This window comes from Barbus barbus (assembly GCF_936440315.1).
Source record: "Barbus barbus genome assembly, chromosome: 35".
Taxonomy (NCBI): Eukaryota; Metazoa; Chordata; class Actinopteri; order Cypriniformes; family Cyprinidae; genus Barbus; species Barbus barbus.
Window position 1 is genome coordinate 10,471,962 of NC_136763.1, and position 26,100 is coordinate 10,498,061.

A 26,100-nucleotide genomic window follows, 5' to 3' on the forward strand; every position below is an offset into this window, starting at 1 on the left:
TTATTATTTGTTTAGCATGAAAATTTATGTAGAAAAAGACAGAAAGCACTCATATTCAAATTCAAATATTGACAAAGAAACTGTCAGTCATGTGTCGTGTGTTTCCCACTTGTGTCCATATTTGGTTTGTTTCCTGTCCATGTTTAGTGTTATTATTAGTTAATTCTTGTCCAGCCGTGTTTGATTAATTATCTATGATTATCCTGTGTATTTATAGTCCTGTCTGTTCAGTTAGTTTTGGTCTGATCTACTTGTTACTCCCCGGTGTTCCTGTGTGTCAGCCCTGCCTTGCCTTGCCCTGATGTCTACATTAAAGACTGTTAATTTGAGTACTTTTTTCGGAAAGAAAATGCCGTGTAGCCCACTACGGGACCCCAAAAGGGACTAAATACGTGAAGGGAGGAAAATATACATTTCAGTAGCCTTATTTCTCCCGCAGTTATATCATTGGGTAATTATACTGTATATAGCCTAATTTGTGGGCATCAGGGAGCCGCTATTATGCCTGGCACTGAAACTGCTTTTTGCGCAATCGCTTTTTAGTTTCACTTTTGAGATTCACGATCGCACGTACTCTGTTTATACTATGGAGCGGCAATACTTTCCACACACACTTTACAAGATCAGATGTTTGTCAGTTGTGCTCGCGATCTGCAAATCACTCGCCATCATCTCAAGCTGATCGCACACTGGATGAGAAGTTCAGCGCCTCGCTGTGTCATGTCTTTACATTGTTTTCAATCGTTGGCACTGTGAACAGACGCCGAATGGCGCCACCGGTGTGCGTATGCTCAGAAAAAAGGTGTGTTCGACTTGAAGGAGCTCTGCGCAGAATGATCAGTGTATGACATCAAAGTACCGCGAGAGCAATGACCATTCTGAGCAGCGCCGCTTCACCTGATGTGTTTGAATTTTAAAGAAGTGGCGCGACGCGGCGCGAGCTGCTCTTCTCATCCAGTGTGTAACCAGCTTCAGTCATCTCTCCTTAGCCTGTCTGTTTATGTGGTAAGTGAAATTTTATGTACTGTAACAGGCAACCGTTGACAATCGTTATTTGTTTTCCTTGCCGTTCTGAATACAGATTTATGCTTTGGGCACACCCCCTAACTCCACCCCCGCCCCGCCCCCCGCGATGTCACTGACGATAGCGATGTTTCACTGCAGACATCGTCCGATGCCAATTTTGTAGACATCGCCCAACCCTAATTTAATAAATGATAACAAAATAGTAATAGTTTAGGCCTACTAAATGTTAAAATACTACTTTATTGTTTACTCTTCTGTAGTTTTATTCACAGAAAGAGACATACAAAATTAAGAGGTTTCAGTATTGATATAGGTTATGTTACGATCACAAGTTTGTCTATTAATCACAAAAAAACCTGATTAATTATTAAAATCTTGTCTTAAAATCGATTCACAGCCCTGCTTCTTATAAAAGGCTTTATATCTGTAAAGGTAAAGTGTGTGCGCACAAAAAAAACAACAACAGTATTTTGCACATTCCTAGTTTTAACTCGTAAGTAACTGTGCAACAATTATCTCTTCTGCCTAACATATAAAACCCAAACAACAGCAATAAGGCTAGAATAAAACCGTGGAAATCACGGTTAATGTCTAGTATGCCCGGTCGGATAAAAGTAGAGACCAAACAAAATGCATTGAGTCAAGCCTGGCTTGGGTTGGCTGTGCAAACGCTGTGGTGAGGATTGGTAGAGTTTATGCTACACAATGCTAGATCAGACATTCGATGATCAATGCGGGCCGTGGCAAATCTTGCAGCTGTTGACCATGGTGGTCAGAAAGCCCTTTGCTCATGAGGAGGTCCAGCAGTTTTTGACCCAGCTGTGCTTGCAGCTGCCTCCATCTGCAGACCCTCCGCAGACAGCCATGAAGCAAGCAGCATTCAGCTTCTGATCAGATGAGACGAGCCCAGCAGGCGCAGTGCGGACAGACACGCACGCGTCAAGTGAAGAGAGACAGAAAGCACTGCATTCTGCATGAAATGCCACAAGATGTCTTCATTCTGTGTCGCAAACAAACCCTTCCTTCTCTGAGCAGCATGTGTCACACTCAAACCCTTCCCCCATGTTAAGCCGACTTGATCAAACTTCTCCTCAATCCTCCACAGCAATTAAGCAGCATCCATTATTCATAAAGCTGAAATCCTTCGCAAATACAGCCTGGCACTCTAATCTGCTCACAGTGTTTGCCTATAGTTTAATTGGAGGGATGCTTCGCCTCATAGTTATTTGGATCTACAGTCTGAGAGAAACAAACATTCTTTCTTTTCCGATTTATATGTGAATTATTCTATCCATGCCGTTTCTTCTTAGACACGTCTTTGCTGTCGGTTCTGTTTGGCTGTGCTTAACTTTTCATTTTGATGCTTCTTTCTGAAAGTTTCAACAACATACCTTTTTGAGTTTCTTTCCCTTTTGCTCTCTCTCACTTCTTAATCCGCCACAAAACAACACTGGAAGTTGGATCAGTGCAAGAACGACAGGTTAGCGTTGAGTCTCCCTCTCTCACAGTCCTGTCTTACAAGAACTCCATCAGACACATATTCTAGCGCTTCAGCACTAACACACAATGTTGTCATCTGCTGTCATAGTGAGGTGCCACAACAGAGGCGTTTTGTTTTCAAAGAATTCAGCCTTCTGTCAGAAATGGATGACAGTCTTGAAGAAACAACACAACTGTGCAGCTACACAAAGATCTGAGGAGTTTCAAAGCTTTCGCAACACCACCAAACTGACATTATGAGAGCAAAAAAAATTAGCTAGTCTTTTTCAAATGTTTTAATATAGCATTGTTATTTGAACTCAGAATAAATGTGATGTATGAGGTGTTCGTTGCAATTTTTTTACACTTCGACTTACATTACCAGACAACCGTCATTTCTTCACGCGATGGCACAGTAGGGTATGTGTGTTCTGTAATGGCAGGTCTCTAGACGGTGACCATTTTTTGAGAGTGTGCGAGTTAAAATTTGACGTGGTCGCACTTGTGCGAGTGCATGGTCTGCGCTGCTCCAAAGCGTACATACAGCGCGTGCTGCAGAGCCACGGCACATTGTAGCAGGAGTCAGATTTCACTGATCACGTGAAGAGAGGCGCTTTCAGCGCGAGCGCTTCGTGGGTAGAGCCTGGTTTATACTCGCTGCGTCAGCACGGAGGATTTGGTTTTCAAACTAAAGTAAAAGACCACTACTTAAACCAGAGAAGGTGAACATGTTGGTATTCTTGTAGAAAAAAAAACATGCAAGTCCTGTCAGCGAAAGCCAGTTTAGTTTTAAGGGAAGTGGTGGCCAAAATCCAAAGGTTGTGAGTTCGAGTCTCTGGCCGGCAGGAATTGTAGGTGGGGGGAGTGAATGTACAGCACTCTCTCCACCCTCAATACCATGACTGAGGCACTGAACACCCAACTGCTCCCTGGGCGCCGAAGCAAAAATGGCTGCCCACTGTGTGTTTGTGTGTGTGTTCACTGCTGTGTGTGTGCATTTAGGATGGGTTAAATGCAGAGCACAAATTCCAAGTATGGGTCACTTTTTTACTTTTCTTTTTGTTTTCGTTTTGAAAAGCTTGTTATGTTTGCTATGTCCATATGTCGCTATGGAGGCTTTCCTTAATTTTTTTTTTTAATATTATTATTTATTTGATTCCTCAGTGTTTGCTAAACATTCTGTAATTTATTAGTCGGTATATAATACAGCATGTGATGTATCCTATCCCATGCCTCATCTTATTAATTTTTGTTAATAAATGTTATGTAAGCTAGTTTGTCTTTGTAACGTACTGTTTTGTTGTTGTGCCTTTTTAATTAAGAATAACAATAAATCCATCTTTTGTTTTAGTCTTAAAAAGTGAAAGGTGTATAGATACAAGGAAAACAGACAATTATCTTTTCTTGTAAAACGTGACACCAAGATCGCAAATTTGAAAGTGAAAGCGCACGAAGGAATTCCTGTTCACAAAATTTAAATCACAAATAATACTGATGGAAAATAACTGGTTGAATGTTGAACACTTTTGTTACCATATAACTATAAACTATGCTAAAAGTTTATCAGCATGCATTGATTAATCAAATGTTGTAGCAAATAAAAAAAAAAAAAAGCGACCAAATTATGTGCTCGTGCGAACAACTTAGAAAGTTAGTCGCAAAAGTGCGACCAGTGGGAAGAGTGAGTCTAGAGCCCTGAATGGGGTGGGCTGTGCAAGTATAAACACGAGCGAAACAACTGGCTGGCCAAACAACTAAAATAACATCAGAACCTCACAATTACAGAGGTTACCGAGAGCTGGATCTGATTGTGGTGAGAAGAAATAAATTTAGTTCAAATGTCTAACAAATGGCTGGTCGTTTGGTTCCTGTTTACTCGCCTTCGTTTAAATGCCACAATCATGAAGGTTTCTTGTTCCAGATAATTACACTTCCTGAGCCTAACACCCAGAAAAGCTACGTGTCAAGGATAAAATAAGTTTTCTCTAGTGTTAGATCAGAGGCAAAGCTTTGCTAATGAGCAAAATAAATCATTCCTTCCCCAAAGATTACATATTTACATAAATCAAAGTTTTTTTTCTTTCTTTTTCAAAGCAACACACAGAGAGCCCAATGAGCAGCGATCAAGGGATCCGGACCCCTTTTTTATCCACATCAGCTCTGCACTGAAATCAAATTGACACGTGCCAGTCATCGGCTGACAGCGGCGTTCTCTTCTCATTCCCCACGCTTGTTCTGTAACTAAGGCCCTCGGAGAATCATCTAAATGCATCTGCAAGATGGATGCTGTTACTGGAAACTGGAGAGAGATAAAAAAAGTAGTTTCCTCAGGCCTGAAGTGTTTTCAGATTAAAACAACAAGCACAATTTTCTGATCGCTATGTGTGTTCTGTGATATAGGTCGGAAGCACATATGGGGTCTCAGTTTGTGAGACACACCGCTCATCTGATGCTTGTAATGCAGAGAACGTGGCCGGGAGAGCATGACCAATGCAAAATGAGGGCATGACTACCCACAAAGCAGAGACCGCTTTAAAGCAAATGTTAGTGTGGCAACCTGTAGAGATGAATGGAAGAGAATTGAATAATTATAACAGTCTTACAGCTGGAATCAATACTTAGAGTAGATGTTTGCTACAGGGGGGTAGCTGGGTATTAAAGAGAGACCCTGTGGAGAATTACCTGATGGACAGCATGAGAAATTAGGAGGAAACATTTGTTTGATGTTCACCATGCTGATGTGTATACACACCTGCTGATGAGAGATTGAACTGGAATTTGAGTCATATTTACGTTACTGAGCTTGTGTTAGCGTGGGGAAATCCATATTATTATACTGAATCAGTGCATTCAGATGGTTTCAAGGAACTAGTTGAAACAAAATGATTGACTGATTTGTCAGTGCCCAGAGATGTTCACATACACATTTTGGGTTTAAATTCATATAAACATGGCTAATATTATAATTTCACATTATTTTGTTTAAATAAATAAAAAAATAACACTAAATATTAAATCAGCTGTTTTAAATGTGAATGCAGGCACCACAATATTATAATGTACAGTATGGAAAATGTTCATTTTCTTTGGTGTCACAAACACTGGTGATTATCTGGAAAGATATCCCTCACTTTCATCTCAGGAAGTCCCTAAGTGACAAACAATGAACACCCATTTTCAGTCATGTGAAAATGTGTGCATTTTTTGTTGCCATGGCAACATTTCCAAAATGGTGTTCTGTCTGTTTAGCACGTTGCAGTGTCAGCAATGCTTGCTTTTGTTACTAAAGGTATGTTTCAACCCATGCAACAATTCTAATATTTTAATAATATATCCTAGATTACTCTTAACCTGATTTTAATACATTTCTTGAACAAACTGATATAAAACAAGTTACAAAGATATTGTGGTGACACATAAATATATATGTCATATGCGATTAACCTTATAAAAATAGGTGGAATTTTGATGTGACGTATTTGTCACATTAAAGGGATAGTTCACCCAAAAATGAAAATTTGATGCTTATCTGCTTACCCCCAGGGCATACAAGATGTAGCTGACTTTGTTTCTTCAGCAGAACACAAACAAAGATTTTTAACTCAAACCTTTGTAGTCTGTCTGTCATATAATTGCAGTCAATGGGACTCACGGCTTTGAGAGAAAAAAAAACAAAACATACACAGACACAGACAAAACCAAATTAAACCCTGCGGCTCGTGATGATACACTGACGTCTTAAGACACGAAACGATCGGTCTGTCCAAGAAACTGAACAGTATTTATATATTTTTTTTTACCTCTGATCTGCCACACGGATACAGCCACAGCTGTACGAGCCACAGGGTTTAATTTAGTTTTGTCTGTGTATGTTTTGTTTTTTTTTCTCTCAAAGCCATGTGTCCCATTGACTGCAATTATATGACTGACAGACTGCAACGGTTTGAGATAAAAATCTTAGTTTGTGCTCTACTGAAGAAACAAAGTCAGCTACATCTTGTATGCCCTGGGGGTAAGCAGATAAACATCGCATTTAAATTTTTGGGTGAACTACCCGAATCTTCCCAGAAAAGTAATCATTTTGATATATGTTGTGGAAAAGCAAATAAACAATTTTATTTTATAAAATTAAAAATCAAAATAACTCAAAATAACTCAACACACAGCCATTAATGTCTAAACCGCTGGCCACAAAAGTGAGTACACCCCTAAGTGAAAATGTCCAAATTGGGCCCAAAGTGTCAATATTTTGTATGGCCACCATTATTTTCCAGCACTGCCTTAACCCTGGTCGTCTTTGAGGTGTGTTTGGGGTCATTATCACGTTGGAATACTGCCCTGCGGCCCAGCCTCTGCTTCAGTATGTCACAGTACATGTTGGCATTCATGTTGGCATTCATGGTTCCCTCAATGAATTGTAGCTCCCCAGTGCCGGCAGCACTCATGCAGCCCCAGACCATGACACTCCCACCACCATGCTTGACTGTAAGCAAGACTCACTTGTCTTTGTACTCCTCATCTGGTTGCCAAGTTTATCTTGGTCTCATCAGACCACAGGACATGGTTCCAGTAATCCACGTCCTTAGTTTGCATGTCTTTAGCAAACTGTTTGCGGGCTTTCTTGTGCATCATCTTTTGAAGAGGCTTCCTTCTGGGACGACAGCCATGCAAACCAATTTGGTGCAGTGTGCGGCGTATGGTCTGAGCACTGACAGGCTGACCCCCCACCCCTTCAACCTCTGCAGCAATGCTGGCAGCACTCATACGTCTATTTCCCAAACACAACCTCTGGATATGACGCTGAGCACGTGCACTCAACTTCTTTGGTCGACCATGGCGAGGCGTGTTCTGAGGGGAACCTGTCCTGTTAAACCGCTGTATGGTCTTGGCCACCGTGCTGCAGCTCAATTTCAGGATCTTGGCAATCTTCTTATAGGCTATGCCATCTTTCTGTAGAGTAACAATTATTTTTTTCAGATCCTCAGAGAGTTCTTTACCATGAGGTGCCACGTTGAACTTCCAGTGACCAGTATGAGAGAGTGAGAGCGATAACACCAAATTTAACACACCTGCTCTCCATTCACACCTGAGACCTTGTAACACTAACGAGTCACATGACACCGGGGAGAGAGAATGGCTAATTGGGCCCAATTTGGACATTTTCCTATAAGGAGAAATTGGTCCGGGTTCTTATGGGTTAATTTACATTTGAATTAGTTTGTATAGATTGCATCACAGTTATTACACCGAGACTCGGCGCAAAAATGCTCACCCTGAGGAAAGAGTCCAATGAGCCGTTCTCCATAAACTCTGTGATTATCATGACAGGGCTGCTCTTGGTCACCACTCCTTCCAAATGGATGACATTGGGGTGATCAAACTGGCCCATGATGCTTGCTTCACTCAGGAAGTCCCGCCTCTGCTTTTCGGTGTAACCAGACTTCAGTGTTTTAATGGCCACAAACATCTCCCTCTTTCCTGGGAGCTTTAGGTTACCACTGCACACCTCTCCAAACTCTCCTATGGATAGAGACAAGTGCACTGTTCTTTAGGTTAAGGCACAAGAAAAACTTCATTGTAGAACACTGTTGGACGTTTGGAAGTTTGATTACCTGCTCCAATGACTTGTTCGATTTTCACACACGAGATGTCAATCTCCTTTGCAAACTCCCTCACAGCTTCATTGGGGTCTTCGTATGTAAATGGATCAATGTAGATCTTCATTCCTGGTGACACTTGAAAAAATAAAAAAACAGCTATAATACTCAAAACATTTTAAAAACGCTGCACAAAATACCGTACATCAGAAACTATTAGTTATTGGGGTCTCTGGGAATGGTTGGCTTTCCAGTAACTTTGGATTCTAAGCATGACATTGGAACAGCTCATGACTATAGTCAGTGGAGTGTAAAAGCATCCACCAAGAGAAAGATAAGGCGCTTTAATATACAGTATGTATCATCTCTGGGGTTTCATAGTCATAGTCCTGGTGGACACTATATATCAGCAATTTCCACTGCTGCCAATCAAATGGCTTTTTATTTCAGGTAAATTGGCTTAAGGTAAACTTAAGTGTGTGAGGACTTAAGTCATTCCTGCTTTAAATGCGATAATTCAGTCACTCAGCTCCAAATCTGTCTGAAGGCATTTTAATAGACATTGTGTTTTACAGCTGGAGAGGTTTTCTGTTGGTGATTTGGCTGTGCAGACGTTTTTGGAATTGATAAATGTGCTCTCACAACAGACAAGAAGAAGATAAATAGAGTGGGAGAAGTGAATGGCATCCACCATCAAAGGATTTGTGAATGTCAAACTATAACAAATTCATTAGGTTGTAGTGTATGTGCTACTCTGGAGAGCGTTCTTCTGAGGGATAGTTAACCCAAAAATGAAAATCTGTCATCATTTACTCACCCTCACGTTGTTCCAAACCCATGTAACTTTCTGTCCTCTGTGGAGCACAGAAGGAAGCATTTAGCAGGATGTTCATACTGCTATTTTCCAGATAATGAACGCAAATGTTTCTATTCGCGTTCATGATATGGACAAGATCAGCATGAACATTTTGCCTAACATCCTTTTTTCACATAATAGGACAGTAATACTGGGTTGGAATGACATGAAGTTGAGCAAATGGTGACAATTTTCATTTTTAGTAACTATGCTTTTAAGATTAAAGGGGTCATATGACGTAGCTTAAAATAACATTATTTTGTGTATTTGGTGTAATGCAATGTGTTTATGTGGTTTAAGGTAAAAAAACACAGTATTTTCCACATACTGTACATTATTGTTGCTCCTCTATGCTCCGCCTCTCTGAAACACGTCGATTATTACAAAGCTCATCGTTCTGAGAAGCGAGTTGTGCTCTGATTGGCCAGCTATCCAGTGCATTGTGATTGGCCGAATACCCCAAGCGTGTGATGGAAATGTTACGCCCCTTACCATACTGTGATGCCGTGTCCCAGCGCGAAGAGACAAAAACAATAAAAGCCATTATAAACGAGGCATTTGTTGCATCCAGAGGGGACATAACTACTGATTATAATGACTTATATTGTCTTTTTACGCATCTCGTTGCATCGCGCCACATAAACATTACCATGTCTGCATTTGTAATCGGAAAAATGGCAAACAACAAGTGCTACTCTACACTGCTCAAAACTCACGTTTGAATAGTCAGTGGCAAATTATTTAAATATGAAAACATACTTACAGGCTTTGAGTCAGAAGCGCCAGACTGTCCTTGCAAAGTTGGAATTGCCCCACTTTATAGAAACAGCCTTTGTGCACAGCTAGCATTATAGGCTACTCTCTCAGGTTCAGAAAACAGTCCTCCATAAAATGTGCTGCACACACTCTAATATTTGGGTTGAACTGTTCTGGAACTGTGTTGTAAATACAACTTAACCACTGATTTCTAGTTGTGTCCTCTTTTGGAAGAGCAAACAATGTACTTTCACTTTCACAACGAAACACAGCATTCCAGGACATGGCGCCGGCAGCAGCAACAATACTACAGCGAGAATAATAATCACGCCCTCTTTCTTTGCATTTACATTTGGGCGGTGTTATGCAAATCTTCCCACACAGTGATGTAGACATGTGGGGGTGTGTTTAAATGAGCCGATTTAGGAGGGCGTGGACAAGTCTTAAATTTTAAAAAGAATATCTCTTTGGATTTGAGACTTTGCAACTTTAGGGATCTTATGTATGCATGAACAGCTTGTAACACTCCAAAGAGAAAGGAAAACTTGAAATCACATCATATGACCCCTTTAAGAAAACGACCAAGACAAAGAGAGGGAAAGAATGAAAAAGACACAAGTGAGAAGAGTGAGAAGATGAGACCACTTTGTGCTCTTGAGCACTAATGGATGAATTCAGACCTTGGTTTTGCTGGCCCCATACTCCTCCAGAAATTATTTCAATAAATACAGCATTTACAGCAGTCCTTTACCACTGATTACACGGCATAAAAGCTGTTTAAATTGATAAGGAAGGGCAAAGAAAAATAAAACTTGAGAAAAAGTGCCAGACCATTTTCATTCAGCAGAGTGAGCAAGAGAGAGATAAACTATAAGCCCTCAGAGGCAGAGTGAGCAAGAGCAAGCGAGCAAGCTTAGCTTTAAATGATTGTCTCGAGAGAATCTTAAAGATTTATTTCTATAAATGGAACAGCACTCCGAGGCTAAGATGGTATTTACTGAAGTATTGCTCATTTTATGACTAATCTTTGATGGATCTTGCTAACTTTGAAGAACCTGGCATTGAGCTTTTTAGCATTAGTTTAGTGTACTGCTTTGATGGGAAAATAAACAAGTGATGGAAAAAGAACTGAGCAAGAGAACAAAGATGAACAATGGAATCGCTGCTAGGGGTAGTAGCTAATGCACTCTCTGATGGGATTTTGCAGGAAGATGTGGGATTTATATTTCACAGATTAATTTTGAGATACCGAGGTCCAACTTTGAGATAAAGGTATGTTTGATGGTGAAAGAGATACAGTACCTTCATAGATTTGTGAGAGGTGGGTAAGTGGGAGAAATTAAAGGGATGTTTTAATGTTTTTTAAAGAATTCTCTTCTGCTCACCAAACCTGCATGTATTTGATCCAAAATAAAGCAAAAGCATTAATATTTTTACTATTTAAAATCAAATCGGATCAAAGCTACATTTTCAGCATCGTTTCTTAAGTCTTCAGTGTCACATGATCCTTCAGAAATCATTGTAATATGCTGATTTGCTCTTTAACATTTTATTATTATTAATATTTAAAACAGATGAATAACTTTTTTTTTCGAAGATTATTTGATGAATAAAAAGATAAAAAGATCAGCATTTATCTAAAATAAAAAGCTTATGTAACATTATACACTATGGCATTCAAAAGCTTGGAGTCAGTTTTTTTGGGGGGTGGGGTGGTGGGGGGGTTGATGAACTTTCAGAAACCTGAAAAAAATTCTACTCAGCTGTTTTCAACATTATAACAATAAATATTTTTGAGCAGCAAATCAGAATATTAGAATGATTTCTGAAGAATCATATGACTGGAGTAATGATGCTAAAAATGTAGCTTTGAAATCACAAGAATAAATTAACATTTTACAATATATTAAAATTGAAAACAGTTATTTTAAATGTTCTGTTTTTGCTACGCTTTGGATCAAATAAATGCAGGCTTGGTGAGCAGAAGGGACTTCTTTAAAAAAACATTGAAAATCTTACTGTTCAAAAATTTGACTGGTAGTGTACATTTTATATGTATACATAGTGTGTGTATAGTAGTCAAGACCTAAGTACTCACTGTGGCCGCTGGTGTAGTGCTGCAGCTTGTCTGTGTATTCTGAATCTGCTCTCTCGAATCCACGTCTGCAGGCAAACAAAGGCAAACAGCTCTACTTGTAGTTTAAAAAGGTGCTAAAGCCATGAAAACAACACTCACTACTGCCCACCATCATCTTGTTAACACAACCTCGTCATTAAGAGAGTTTTTACAAGCTCTGCTGCTCTGTAAATGTCCACTAATGAAGCAAATCAGGACAAAAGCATGGGATTTTAATAAGTTGCTGGTATAATTGGGGGGAAGCTATGCTAATGGTTTACATGTTTAGAACACTGCAAGTGGAACTCACCGGTTGCAAACGATGATGATGACCACCACCGCAATGAGGAAGACCAGACCAGCAGCCGCCGAACCAATGATGAGAGGCAGCTTCTCTTGAATACTAGTGTTGTACTCCTCTGTAGGCACACACACATATCCAAAAGTAAGCACTTCCTGATAAACCCCAGAAGAGCGTCTCTATATCTGATACAGCCTTGGGGCACAGGAGTCCTGCAGTGTATGTCTACACAGGTGAGAGACCCTCACTTCCCCACTTTCGCAGTGGGAAATCTGGGACAGGAAGCCCTGTGTGAGATACCTTCAGGCAGACGGGCTGTACACTTGGACTGCTTAGCTCCAGTAGCATATGGGCAGGCGATGGAAGAAATGTGTTGGGTGGTGTGTACTGGTGCAAGACAGATAGGTTGGGATGTTGGGAAGGCCTGGGGAACTTTCTTTTCCCTTCTTCTCCTGCCTAGCTTTCTCGTTCTTCCCTATTTGTTTATAATTACAGACTATTCGTTCACAATGCAGACAAACCCCTGTGCTTACTCCGCAACCCTAGAGGCTGAATACGTGCTAGTGTGCTACCAGATTTTACCACATTTAAACATTTGCTCCGAGCTCCCAAAAGCTGAGGTAGTGAGTAAACAAAAACCTGAACTTCGTCGGATCTTATGTGAATTCAACTGTACAGTAACTTCCTGTTTAATCGGTTTTAAACCTTTTGGCAGCCTGCTGGCATGACACATCCCTGTTTGGATCACCTGGCTGAGTTGCTGTCTCTCATCATGCCAGCAGAGAGCTTGGGAGGATTGATCAGACTAATTCTGACTCTCTGCTCATAATAAGCAGCTTAGAGAGTGAGCAGTCATGAGTGAGGCAGCTGTGTCTGAATGAGGTGATCTGGGAAAGGCAAAATGATGGGCGCCCATCCAATAACATGTTTCAGCTACCATTCTTCCTCTTCAGCGTTCTGGAAGCGGGGCAGAATCCAAAACAAAACAAAACAAAACAAAACAAAACAAAAAACTGGCCCTAACTACTTAATAAGCAAAACTATATATATATATATATATATATATATATATATATATATATATATATATATATATATATATATATATATATATATATATATATATATATATATATATATATAACATTTTTAAAAAGTCAGAAAAAAGTATTGTACCTGAACTTTAAAGGGGACTCAACCCTCTTTTTTGTGGTATACTGCCTCAGTCTAAATTACAATCACGCTGGTGTTTTAGGAAGCCAAATAAAAATAAAGCATAAAAAGGAATACATAAAGCGAAAATAACTTGCATTCCCAAACACGCGCTAAACTCACAGCACATGCAATAAATGCGTTCACTGTATTCACTGATCACAAGCTGATTGCCTGAACCCCCCGAATAACTTATATAAAAAATATATTAATATATATTATAATTACTATTTTTAATGTTGTTGTTTTTATATATATATATATATATATATATATATATATATATATATATATATATATAATTTTTTATTATTATTATTATTATTATTATTTACAAAATATGTAGCATTGTGAATCTCTAACTACAAGTCATCATATAAATATAATCAAATTTACATTTATGGTCAAATATATAATTTATATACTGTATGTACACTACTGTTCAAAAGTTTAGAGTATTTTTTTTTAAAGTAGTTTCTTGCAGTAAAACAGTATAACTGTGAATAATAATAATAAAAAAAAACATTTCTCAAGAAACATTATCAATATTGAAAACAGTTGCTGCTTACTATTTTTGTGAAAACTCAATTCTTTACAGAATTATTTCATAAATAGAGTTCAAAAGTTCAAAGTTCAAAATGACCACATCAGCTTAATCAATTGAAACATTTTCTGTCATTACTTTTCATGCTTTTTATACATTTTGTACCCTTGCTGAATACAAGTCTGAACTAAAGTTACAGACTGCACACTTTTGAACAGTAGTTCAAAAATGTCTAATTTTCCTTTAAATCCATTATCTATTCCTCAGATCTAATCAGAAACATGAAGTGGAGAGAGGACAGATCATTTGGAGATGCTTCTCGCTAACGTGGATCATAATTAGAGAATTAGATTAGTAGATGAACTATCTGCCTCAGCAAGTCAATTACACACAGGTTTGCTCTTATAAGAAGTAGGAGATGTAAGAATGATGGGCTGGATCATATGCGTGTAATTTATTCTCATAAAAACCAAATCTGAAGATGATGTAGATTTTTGGATGAAACAAACCACACATAAACCATAATCACCCTCAGTCATGGTCTGGAAGTACATCTTGCCACTGTACCGTCCGAACCCTGCCACCGTACGTGCTCGGACCTGGAAGACGTAGATGCCTCCAGGTTTGAGGCCACGGATGACTGCGGTATTGGTTTGACTCTTTACTATGGAAGAGTTATGCTCCGTCTGGTCCTGAAACAGATAAATTACCAAAAAAGGGGTAAAGACATCAATTTTACAAATCCAGTGGCATTTTGGTCACAGTTTTTCACACATCACAAGAGACTCCGAGGTGTACATATGGCTCTCTAACAGGGCTATCTATCTCATCAAACCCCATCAGGAGAGCTCGACTGGGCAGTGGGCAGAGGAATGGTGGCTGACACTTTCAGGCCAGCCAAGATTCATTAGTCTGGGCTGAAAGCTGTGGCCATTGTCGCACCGCTTGAGTGTCTGTTTGTGTAAGCGAAGAAGAGAAAGAGTGATAGCGAAGGAAAAGCAGAGAATGTAGGACTCTGTGTGTGTGTATACATGTACTACTTGAGTGCTCTGCTTTTTTCCTGTCAGCTCTATTTCTGAGCTCTGTGATGTGAGCTTTGCTGCAGTCTGAGAAGAGTGTTTTGACAGGCGGTCCTCAGCACTGTCTGAGAAAGGAATTATACTGAGGAAAGCGTTAGAACAGGAGCACAGCCCTGGGGACCGTCAGCTTGTGTATGTGTATTACAAACAAAGAAAGAAAAGACAGACGGTATCTGTAAAACTATGCATGTTGTATTTAAGGGCCTGGCTTTCTTGTGTGTGTCAAGCGGCGAAACAAAGTGAGCGAAATGGGAGACTGAAAGAATATCGGCATACTATGTGGGCGTGAGAGTTTCTCAAGCACAAGTTAGCGTGTGTGTGTTTTCTGCGGCCCGCGCTGACAGAGGAATCTATAATTGAAATCAAAGCAACTTTTTTTTTTCTCTGCAGTGAAATCTCTGTTATTTTAGCCACTGGTATCCGGATCAAACCACAACAGCCTTTTACAGAGTGACTGTGTTTGTAAAAACCCTCGACAGAACAGGAGTTCGCTATTCATTTCCAACAGTTGCCCAAACCCCCGACAGCAACCGTAAACGAATAATCATTTTCAAAAGGAACTTTAATACATCAACATTAATAATAATAGTGATATAATAAAAATGCACAAAAACTAAATAAAAATCACATTAAGTAAAATAGCAAAATAAAAATTATATATATATATTTATATATATAAATAAATAAATAAATAAATAAAAGAAGGAAGTATATAGCAAGTATATAATAACTATTTTTAATGTGTTTTTTTAACAGTAATATTATTTTATTATTTATAAAATATGTAAATTAATGTATCTTTAACAAGTCATAATATAAATCTGTTGAAATGTACATTTTTGGCCCAATATATCATTACTGTGTGTATGCTACTGTTCAAAAGTTTAGTGTTGATGATATTTTTTTTTTAAAGAAGTTACTTTATCAAATATTTATTTGATAAAGTATCAAATATTTATAAAGAAGTTACTTTATCAAACCATATTTATTTGTTCAAAAGTAAAACAGTATATTTGTGAAGAAAACATTTCTCTAGAAACATTTTTATTATTATCAATACTGAAAACAGTTGCTGCTTAGTATTTTTTGTGAAAACGTTTATTTGATTTTTTTTTTCTTTTCAGGATTATTTCATAAATAGAAAATCAAAATGACCATATTTACTTAATCAATTGAAATTGATTTATGTCTTTACTGTGATCTTTTTTTATCAGTTTATTGAACCCTTTTTTATGTAATTTTTTTATTTTATTTTATTATTATTATTATTACCACATTAACAACAGCAATTTAATTTGAACTCATGCATTTATAAGATACTCTCACAAAACCGAGAATAAATAATGAATGCTGATAATGTTAAATGACACTGCATGCATTCCGCATTATAAGTGTGTAAAATGCATTACTCAAGTGTGTTTATGTGATACCTTCTCATAATACTGCAGCTCGTAGTCAAGTATGACGCCATTGGGCTGATCTGGCTGGGACCAGGAGAGAGTGATGCTGTCAATGGTGCGACTGACCTGATGCATGATAGACACTGTAGAAGGAGCTGGAAAAAAAAAAAAAGACAAGAGTCATATTATATACAGTATTTAAAGAATGATACAAATCAAGCTGCTGATCAGCTTACACATGCCTTATATATAGTTACAGAGGCATTAAAGCACAGATCCTGGTGTGTGATTAAAAAAATCACACTGCGCTGAACCGCATAAACAAGGTGGCAAGGGTAATTTCCAGGCCAGGCTCAGTCTCTGTCATTGGTCATGGTTCCTCATTGCCATTTAATCTAGCCTGAAATCTCTTGTTATATTCTCCTCAAAAGGAAGGCTGACTAATTTTGTTGTGTGCTGAAAAGAAATAAAACCAGGTGCAATTTCTACTCATGAAAACCACAAGTATGGTGAACACAACTGGTGTTTTATGTCTTTGAATTTGCGAATTATAGAGTTTATTTTTTATCAGCGTGCTTGGTAATTACGGGGGAACGTGTGTCAAACCCTATATTAGTGGCTCTGTTGTGTTGGACTTGTTCAACCTGACTGCCAGACAAAAGAAAGTTCCCCCTGTTTATTACTGAAATAAAAGTCCAGGGTGTTCCTAATAGCTAATAGGCATTAGAGCGTGGCATACCAGGTCAAAAAACTCAATGGAGATGCTCAGGAACACAGTTGGAGTTGTGTGGGGTTTGGAGAGGCCAGGATTTATGGCCTTTGCCGTCTCCAAGTCACGGGCCTCTCCTCAGGCACACACTTCTCTATGAAAAAGCCACTCTGTGGGAAAGCCCGTGGTTGCTATCAGCTTGAGCTTACAGTCTCTGGGGTTGAAGGAGAGCTTAAGTGGCTTATTCGTGTGCTTATTTCCCACTCTCCAGATCCCAGAATGAGTTGTAAATCTGTCTTGAATGCACAGGTAATAGAGGAGGTCTTGAGTCCAGTGCTTAGAAGAGCACTGTTCATTTTCAGCAGTTTTTCCTTCTATCAGCAACATTTTGGCTTTTAATTAATTGCCATAAAAATTAATTGTGGTTAGCGATTTAATTGTTTGTTTTGTTTATGTTACTTGCCACAAAGGCTTAATAAACATCAAGGGTCGGCAACCTTTTGGGCATGAAATGCCATTTTACATTTTTCTCGTTAACCACTGTGCCAGTCTAGCTCATCACCCTGTATATTGCTAAATAAAATAAAATAAAAAAATAAATAAAATCTAATTTGTCCAAACTGACTTCTGTACAAATTACCCCATTTATTAATTAAAATGAAATATATAATAAATACAATTTACATTAATTCAATGTGACTAAATAAAATAAAATAAAAATAATGCTTAAATAAAAAAAGAAATAAGGGAAGGGGGGAAAGATCCTTCTGGAGCATCAGTGAGCGTTTGAACCTTCTGTAATAGTTGCATATGAGTCCCTCAGTTGTCCTCAGTGTGGAAAGATGAATCTCAAAATCATACAGTCGTTGTCGGGAAGGGTTGAAATACACAAAAATGCTGGAAAACCAAAGAATTTGTGGGATTTTTCTGAAAAACAGCAGGCAGTTTAAATATTCAGGACAAACAAGGGACTCATGAACAACTATCACTAAACACCGCTTTGAATCGTTCAGGTAACAACACAGTATTAAGAATCAAGTGTATGTAAACTTTTGAACAGGGTCAGGGACATTTGTCAGGGACATTTTCTCTTGTGGACTATATGTAAACATCTTTTATGTGAAATATCTTATTCAGGTCAGTACTAAATAAACAATAACATGCATTTTGTACGATCCCTCTTAATTTGGTAAAATAATTAACATTTTGCAGATTCTGAAAGGTGTATGTAAAGTTTTGACTTCAACTGTATATATACAGTATATATATATATATATATATATATATATATATATATATATATATATATATATATATTAGTGGTGTCAAAATTAGCGCGTTAATGCATGCAATTAATTTTTTCAGTATAACGTGTTAAAAATATTTAACGCAGGGGTGGGGCTAGGGTTGGCCACCCCACTCACAATTGCTGTTTCTGTCACTTTTTCTCTTGACAAGAAGTGCATTTATTCAGTCGCAGAACGTCTGTACGACCACATCAACGGGAGACGTTTCAGACGCGCGCTCCACTTCACTTCAGCGCCAGGTGCGAGTCAAACGAGCGCGGAAATGGTACTGTGCTTGCAGGGAGAGCTCTTCAGTTGCACACACAAAGACACGGCACGCGCTGTAGCCTGTATCCTTTCATATCAAAGCACAAAATAAACGTGCAAGCAATGTCATGGTTAAAAAGTTATAGAAATCCTGGCCAGGACTCGTCCGGGAAAAATGCCATGTATGGTCACCCTAATTTTATGAGTCACATTTAAGAACATGTCTCTGAAATGGTTTTCAAAACTATCCTGGAGCAGCCCAGCACTATCTCACTCATCTAACACGCCCGATTTAACCCGTCAGCTCATTAATAGAGACTTTATGACCTGAAGTGTGCCAGAAATGGTAAAAAAGTGTTGAGAGAAAATATTATGTGTGTCAGAACCGCGTCACGTTCAGCAGCGACAGCTCTTAAAGACAAAACAGCCAAAATAACCTACTAACCGGCTGCTGTGATTCTATTAATCAAAGGACAAAGAAAAAAAGAGGAAAAAATAACTTTTATAGCTTTAAGGATTCATCTATATTTAATTTAGAATGTGTTTGATAACTTCAATTTCAATTTATGTATGTTTCTGCTGAAGGGCACAGGTATGACATTTATTATAATGGGTTTATGTGAAGATTGTTTTAAGTTCACTTAAATTAGAAGTTCTTTTTTAAGTCTAATAAATGTTAAAATTGAAAGCTTTGTAATGTTGAAGGGCTGATCAATGATTAAATAGCTACTGGGGAAAAAAAAAAAAACTATTCCAGAGACATCAGAGTGGTGCTGGCCTTCAGTCATAAAAAAAGATGCCATTATACAAATATTAAAAAATGTACCGTCTTTATGTTGTTTGTACATTAATTTGAAGATTGAATGCGAAATTATTGCAATATAAAAGTATATTTAAAAACTTTAATGTTAGGTGGGATTAATCGCGATTCATTTCAGAAAAAGGTGCGATTAATTAGTTGTTGTTTTTTAATCGATTGACAGCACTAATATATAAATATATATATATATATATATATATATATATATATATATATATACATTAAAGGCTGAATGTGTGCTTTGTGTGCTGCATTTACATTGCGCCCAGTCTGTCTCTGGTCATTCAATCTGGAATAATGCAAATAAAGTCAGAGCATGTACAACAGCTCACAGGGGTGAACATATGTTAATTTGAGAAAATTGAAAAGGCAGAAAGTTATGGTTTTCCAGTTACCGGAGGATGTTTTCCTCATGGCGGAATGACACGCTTCCATCACAGTTCAAATCAAAGGAAAACACTAGTATGATGGGTAAGAAAGTGACAACTTAAAAACCTTCTTAGTGAACTCACAGTTATGATTATAACATCTAATGAAGTGTCCGTTCTACTTTTGCAGAATTCCAGTGTTTCCACACAATTACTCTCTATGGTACAGTTGATGAGGGCTATTTATCTTAACTTTTTCCTGGCAGATGGAGTGTTCGGACACATTGGAGTGATCACACTATGTTCCGCACGCGGTCTCTGTGCGTGAGGTGCAGAAAACATAAGCACGAGGAATAGATAACATTTGCATGTGGGCGCTAAGGAAAACAACCAGATGGGATGGAACATGTTTAAAAGTTGGATGGAATAATGATGAGCTTATACATACATATTGTACATATCCAAACAGTTCATTTGTTATGCATTCATCACAGTTCTGGGCATCAAAATTTATATGAGCTGTTCTTCTGGATCTAATATGACAGACACAGGGGTTTTTGCACACTTTATGACAGTTATGTAATCGTTTCTGAGGCCCAATTCTTGCCTTTATGCCAGTATATCTTTACTTCAATGCCTATAAGATCTATAATAAATAATATACTGGGTTTACCAAGTTAATTCCACTTATATAAGTTTATAGGTCTTTAATGGAGCATGGTCTTGCATGCACCAAAAAAAAAAAAAAAAAAACATTTCTTGAGCTCTGATCCAAACGAAGCTGGTAAATAAGCACCTCTCAGCCATTATAGCTACAGCCAGCCACGTTAAGCTGGATTCTTTCTTAGAATTCCAGCAAATACTACGTCTAAAATTCCAAACAATAAAATGCATAGATCGTGATACATTTTTAACACTTAAAAGATGCTCAATTTATTATTATTATTATTAAGAAATTAATTCTTGAATAATTGAGCAAGGACATGTTCAAATAAAAAGTGATTGCTTAATCTAATAAATTTGTTTCAACAAAAATATTAGAAAAGCACAAACCTTTTCAACTGTGATAATAAAGAATGTTTCTTGAGCAGTGACTCAGCATATTAGAATGATTTTTGAAAGATCATGTAACACTGGAGTAATAGCTGAAAATTCAGCATTGACAGAATATTCATTTAAAATATATTAATATAGAAAACAGTTATTTGGAATTGTAATATTTAAAAAAAATACCAACCCAAACTTTTGAACGGCAGTGCATATATATAAATATACACAAATAACATAATTAATGTTTTTGTGTATGTGCAATTATGATTTATAAATCATGATGATTTTATTAATTAATTAACATAATAATATATTGCACCGTGTGCTTGAATGCCTACACAAAAATCTACATATTAAGTCCAAGTATACGTCATCTGAGACTAAGTTCTGAGTTCTTAATAATAGGTGTGTAATGAGTGATAATTAGGGACAGGGTGAACACTGAGCGAGCAAAGAATGTGTAACCAAAAGCTCGGCTTAATTATCAAATAAAAGGCTTTGACTGATGTGGAATGTTCTCTCAATCCCATTGGCTCTTCACTACAGGTCTATATAATAGGTTTGGAAGGCATGTGGATCTCATTTGGAGCCGAGTTGTGGTGTGGAAGAGCGACATAGTGATTTGGTAAGGTTGGTAGAAGTAGCCCTTGCAGGTCAGTGCTTATAAATTTCATCCACCCCCGTCGACTCTCCTAGCCCCTTTTACGGTAAAACTTCCCCACGGCAAGTTTTTCCCAGAACAATCCGACAGCAGCTGCTGTTCCTCTACCACGCAGAAGCGTACACTGCGAGTATCGCCTATTTACGAGACTCACGTCCAGAGAGAGCCAGAAAGGAGGGGAAGAACCCGCTACATTTGCATGTAACTTTTAGATTCCTAAAAAAAAAAAAAAAAAAAAATGCAGAGAGGAACTGGCAGGCGTCCCTATTTCCCATCTGTATTGGATTGAGGGTTTTATGTCTCCACAGAGTTTCCAGTGCCATAAAGCAGCGCACCCCCTTTTCAGTTCATCAAGCTTTAAACCATCTGCACTGGAAAAGATTGAAACATTAATGTACTCGTATACACACCATAAGCTAAATCAAAAGTAGGCATTTCAGCGTCTTAAGAATATTGCAGACACTTACAGAGAGTTTGAGTCTAATCTGAAACCCTCTGCACAGTTTCGCTGCTCAAGGAACTCTGGTGTTTAGAGAAAACCCGGCTAAGTCTACAAATGGCAGCTGTCCAATGACGTGCATTAGCATTCCTTCTTTTATGCATAGTCAATGGGTTTGATGTATATCGATTGCCATCTGACAGATCTCATGATCTTCACAGACAACCAGAGGTCTGTTGCCACATCACATCTAAACAAAGGAACCTGTTCAACTCTTGTTCTTTCTGTTAACAGAGAGGAGGACAAATTATATTAGCTCTTACGATTTTGTTATCCTGCCATGACTTATTTGGGTCAAGACTTGATGTGAGCCCAAGCCTCTACGTGATTTTAGCTTAGGACCTTGTGTAAAAAATGCTAATTTTATTTACCAAATTGCAGAATCAAATACAAAATACAGATATTGATTTTTTTTTTGTCCAACAAATCATATTTTATTTGCATATTATGTATTATGTCATGGCATGAATGTACATCAGTATGAGTTTTTTTTTTTTTGAATGACTGTATATGAACTGAAACCTATGCAGTTTGAATGACCTAAAACAGATAGTAGTGTGATGTTTTGACCTTGCAATCTATGCACAAGGAGTAGAAGCAAAGAGTAAATAAATAAAACAAAGCAGAGGGTGTTTGTTGTCATTTTTAAAACCTCAATGAATTTCAGGGTCATATCAAACTGCAGTTTCATACAAATTACCCTAGTCATTTGTTTATGCTTCTCAGCCTTTTTAAACATTTCAGAACAACACAATTAACTTCTCCACTTCCAGCAATAAATCAAGATTTCTAATTGAGCCTTTGCACCTGTCACTGCGATATTTAGTTAATCCAGGATGATTACAGAATAATACACCGTTCTTTGTAAACATTACTGGCCTTAAATGACAGTGATTTAAACACCAAATCCTTGCTGTATTGTATTTATTGCATGCGCGAAATGGTTTCAGCCATCAAAGCGTTAAGTAATTGGTAAGATTTCCCATTTACAACAATATGCACTTACATTATTGTTTTTTCGGTAATGAAATGGATATTTTATGCACTGGTCACTGCATAGTCAACAGCTCCGCCAGCCTGCGCTGCATACTTATGAAGGCCTTTTCCTGGCTGATGCAAATGAAACAGCCCTTACTTTCCTCCAATGACACCTGATGTGATTAGTATGCAACAGCATGTGACGGGACGGGAGCTGTGATTTTGGACTTTGCCAGTGTTCCAGGTGGAGTCTCCTGCCCAGCTGCCCCCTGACCCCACCTGGCACCTTCCATATGTGCCCTCTCTGCCACCTTCTGTCACAGTGCTCCCACACCGGCAACCCGCTTTATATTTGTGAAGCACGGCATGAAAAGGGCAGACTTCTCGGTGAAAGATCCATGTCCGAGGTGAAAAAAAAAAAAAGCACAGGCTTGCTCTTCGGCATTACAGGTGGCAATCTACATTTATCTGAAAGCCTTATTGAGGTGAGCACATATTGAAAAACGAAATGGACGTCTCTCAGCAATAAGGTCAAGACAGTAAAATACGAGAGTGCACTACTCAATTATGTGGGAATAGAATCATCTAGCTCTGTATCGCCACCTTCTCGGGAGGCTGCCGGTGGCATCACTGTCTCTGGTGGCCCGACAGGAGTTCGCCAAAGCAATTCTGAAGATAATTAAGTCATAAATCTTCCACCAGCACCCGACAGCGCCCGAGCCAGATTACCAGACCCAACTGCATAATGTAACTCGGTCATACAATGATTCCCCCATCTGATAAGGAACCAATTCATTTCCTCAGGTATTAAGCAAAGCCTGACACACATGTGGTACTGCTCACCTTGGACTAATGAAATGGATAAACAAACAGTATCTGGAGTGTATAATGCTGAATGACGCAATAGAGTACGGAGTGAGCTGGCAGACGGAAATGGCATATGGGTCGGCCGTTTATCTGGGTGTGCCAGACTCTCACGCAGAAAGCTAATGGCTGGGAGCTAATGTTGCCAGGAGTTTGCCGTGATGGACAACAATTGTTACGCTCAAACAGTGTGTTGGACTGGAAACATGCTAAAATTTTAAAAGAACAGTGTTTATTCAAAATAGAAATAGTGTGTTACTATTCAAAAGTTTGGGGTCAATATATATTTTTTTCTTTCTTTTTTTTTTTTTAAAGAAATTAAGGAAAGGATGTGTTAAATGGATAAAAGTTATAGTAAAGACTTATACTGCTAAAAAAGATTTCAATTTTGAATAAATGCTTTTCTATTTAACTTTTTATTCATCAAATAATCAAATAAAAAGATATCACAGGTTCCAAAAAAATATTAAGCAGCACAACAGTTTCAACTCTGACAATAAATCAGCAGATTAGAATGATTTCTGAAGCATCATGTGACTCTGACTGGAGTAATAGCTGATGAAAATGCAGTGCCGTGTCACAGAAATTAATTTTATTTGAAAGTGTATTAAAATAGGTAAGCACAATATTACTGTTTTCTGTATTTTGATCAAATAATTAAGCCTTAGTGAGCATTGAGAATCCATTAGAAAACATTCAAAATCTTACTGATCCCAAACTTTTTAATGGCAGTGTATTTATATAAAAATGTATATGTAATACACTGAATATTTTCAACAATTTGTGTAATAAATGTACCACACAGTAAAACTGTAAATTATATGTAAAAGTGTATAACAGAATTGTAACACTTAACAATTACGTTAATGCAAGTATTATAACTAAAATATGTTAGAATGATGTTTATTTATCAAAGTTAACTAACATTTAAAAATAATAATTAACATTAACCCAGATTAATAAATGCTACACTGATTTTATTTATTTTAAAAATATAATGTTTATTAAGTGGTTAATTTGTTAACTATTATATCAAATTTGGTTTATTTGTAAAACCATCATTAAACACTCTTCCTGATGCAAAGTACAGTGCTGCAATGAATTCAGGACATGGCAAATGATGTAAAGCTCAAGCACATGGTGCATAGTGAACATCGCTGACAGAAATGTTGATTTTTTTAGTTTCCATTCATCCATCTCTTCACAGGGAAGAACAGAAATATGTATAGAGTGAAGCTGGCTGAGCCATGTGGCTCTATATTTCTCTCCGTTCATGGGGAGAGGTAAGTTAAATGACCCCTTGAGTGGCACTTCCCAAGTGCTTCCCGAATGTAGGCAAATCACAAATTGCAGGCGATCTGTCACACACTGCTCTAATAAAACTTCCAGAGAGATGGACACCCAGGCAGACGTTTTCTATCCTTGCCCTGATAAATGCCGGTCTCATATGTGTGTGTTAGAGTAAAGTGAAGGGCCTGGAGTCAGTTTGGGTTTACTTGATGACTGATTAACCTTGCTTGCCCTGTTGATGCAGAGCTGCAGGGGACAAGGGAGGAAAGCCAAGCAGAAGGGAAAGGTAGCTGTCTTTGTGTCTCCAGCTGCCTGACACAGACGTGCACTATTGCTGTAGCTACCCAGAGCTTAAGGCCTTCATTCCTGTTTGCCTCTGTAAAATTGCCTCAATAAAACTTTGTGCCTTTCTTCAGTACGGCTTTGTTAAGCTTTCTGGTGTGCACATAATTAAGACAAATCACTAAACTAATAAAGGCAAAGCATGCTGTTTCTGTTTAGACCTCTGAGGGACAATGATCCAGATTGCTGCTTATGCTGTTGTTGTTGATTATCATCACACTCATTTGTATAAGGACACTTAAGCCATTTAATGTATGCACATCACTGCATTACAACAAATTATCAAACCAAGTGGTCATTGTTTTAAAGGAATTAAAAAACACTTCTAGCTAAATAAATAAATAAATAAATAAAATGATATAAAAAAGACAAACGGAATGCAGAAATTAAACATGGCCATAATTTTAAGTGTCGTTTAAGTACATCCTATTTATTTTTGGGGGCTCCATTTTATCAGTAATACTCATTCAGGCTACTTCAAACTGAATTTAATTTAATCCATTAAACTCAAAACCCTTGAAATAAGAGGTTGGCAGATTTTTTTTCCTGCCATTTTATTCTCTGATGAAAAAAAAGTTGAGGGTCTTTAAAAGGTTAAAG

At 37.9% G+C, this 26,100-nt stretch overlaps 1 protein-coding gene across 1 annotated transcript in view; it reads right to left on the reverse strand.

Moving 5' to 3' along the window:
* LOC306854943 (ephrin type-B receptor 2-like) overlaps positions 1–26,100 on the reverse strand; it is a gene marked incomplete at its 5' end in the record, with an annotated part of 151,013 nt that overhangs the window by 13,482 nt on the left and 111,431 nt on the right. Inside the window, 6 exons of the mRNA XM_079393259.1 lie at positions 7,778–8,025; positions 8,118–8,240; positions 11,813–11,877; positions 12,141–12,249; positions 14,417–14,579; positions 16,397–16,521. Coding sequence (XP_079249385.1) covers positions 7,778–8,025; positions 8,118–8,240; positions 11,813–11,877; positions 12,141–12,249; positions 14,417–14,579; positions 16,397–16,521 — 833 coding nt within the window. The remainder of the gene's footprint in view (positions 1–7,777; positions 8,026–8,117; positions 8,241–11,812; positions 11,878–12,140; positions 12,250–14,416; positions 14,580–16,396; positions 16,522–26,100) is intronic.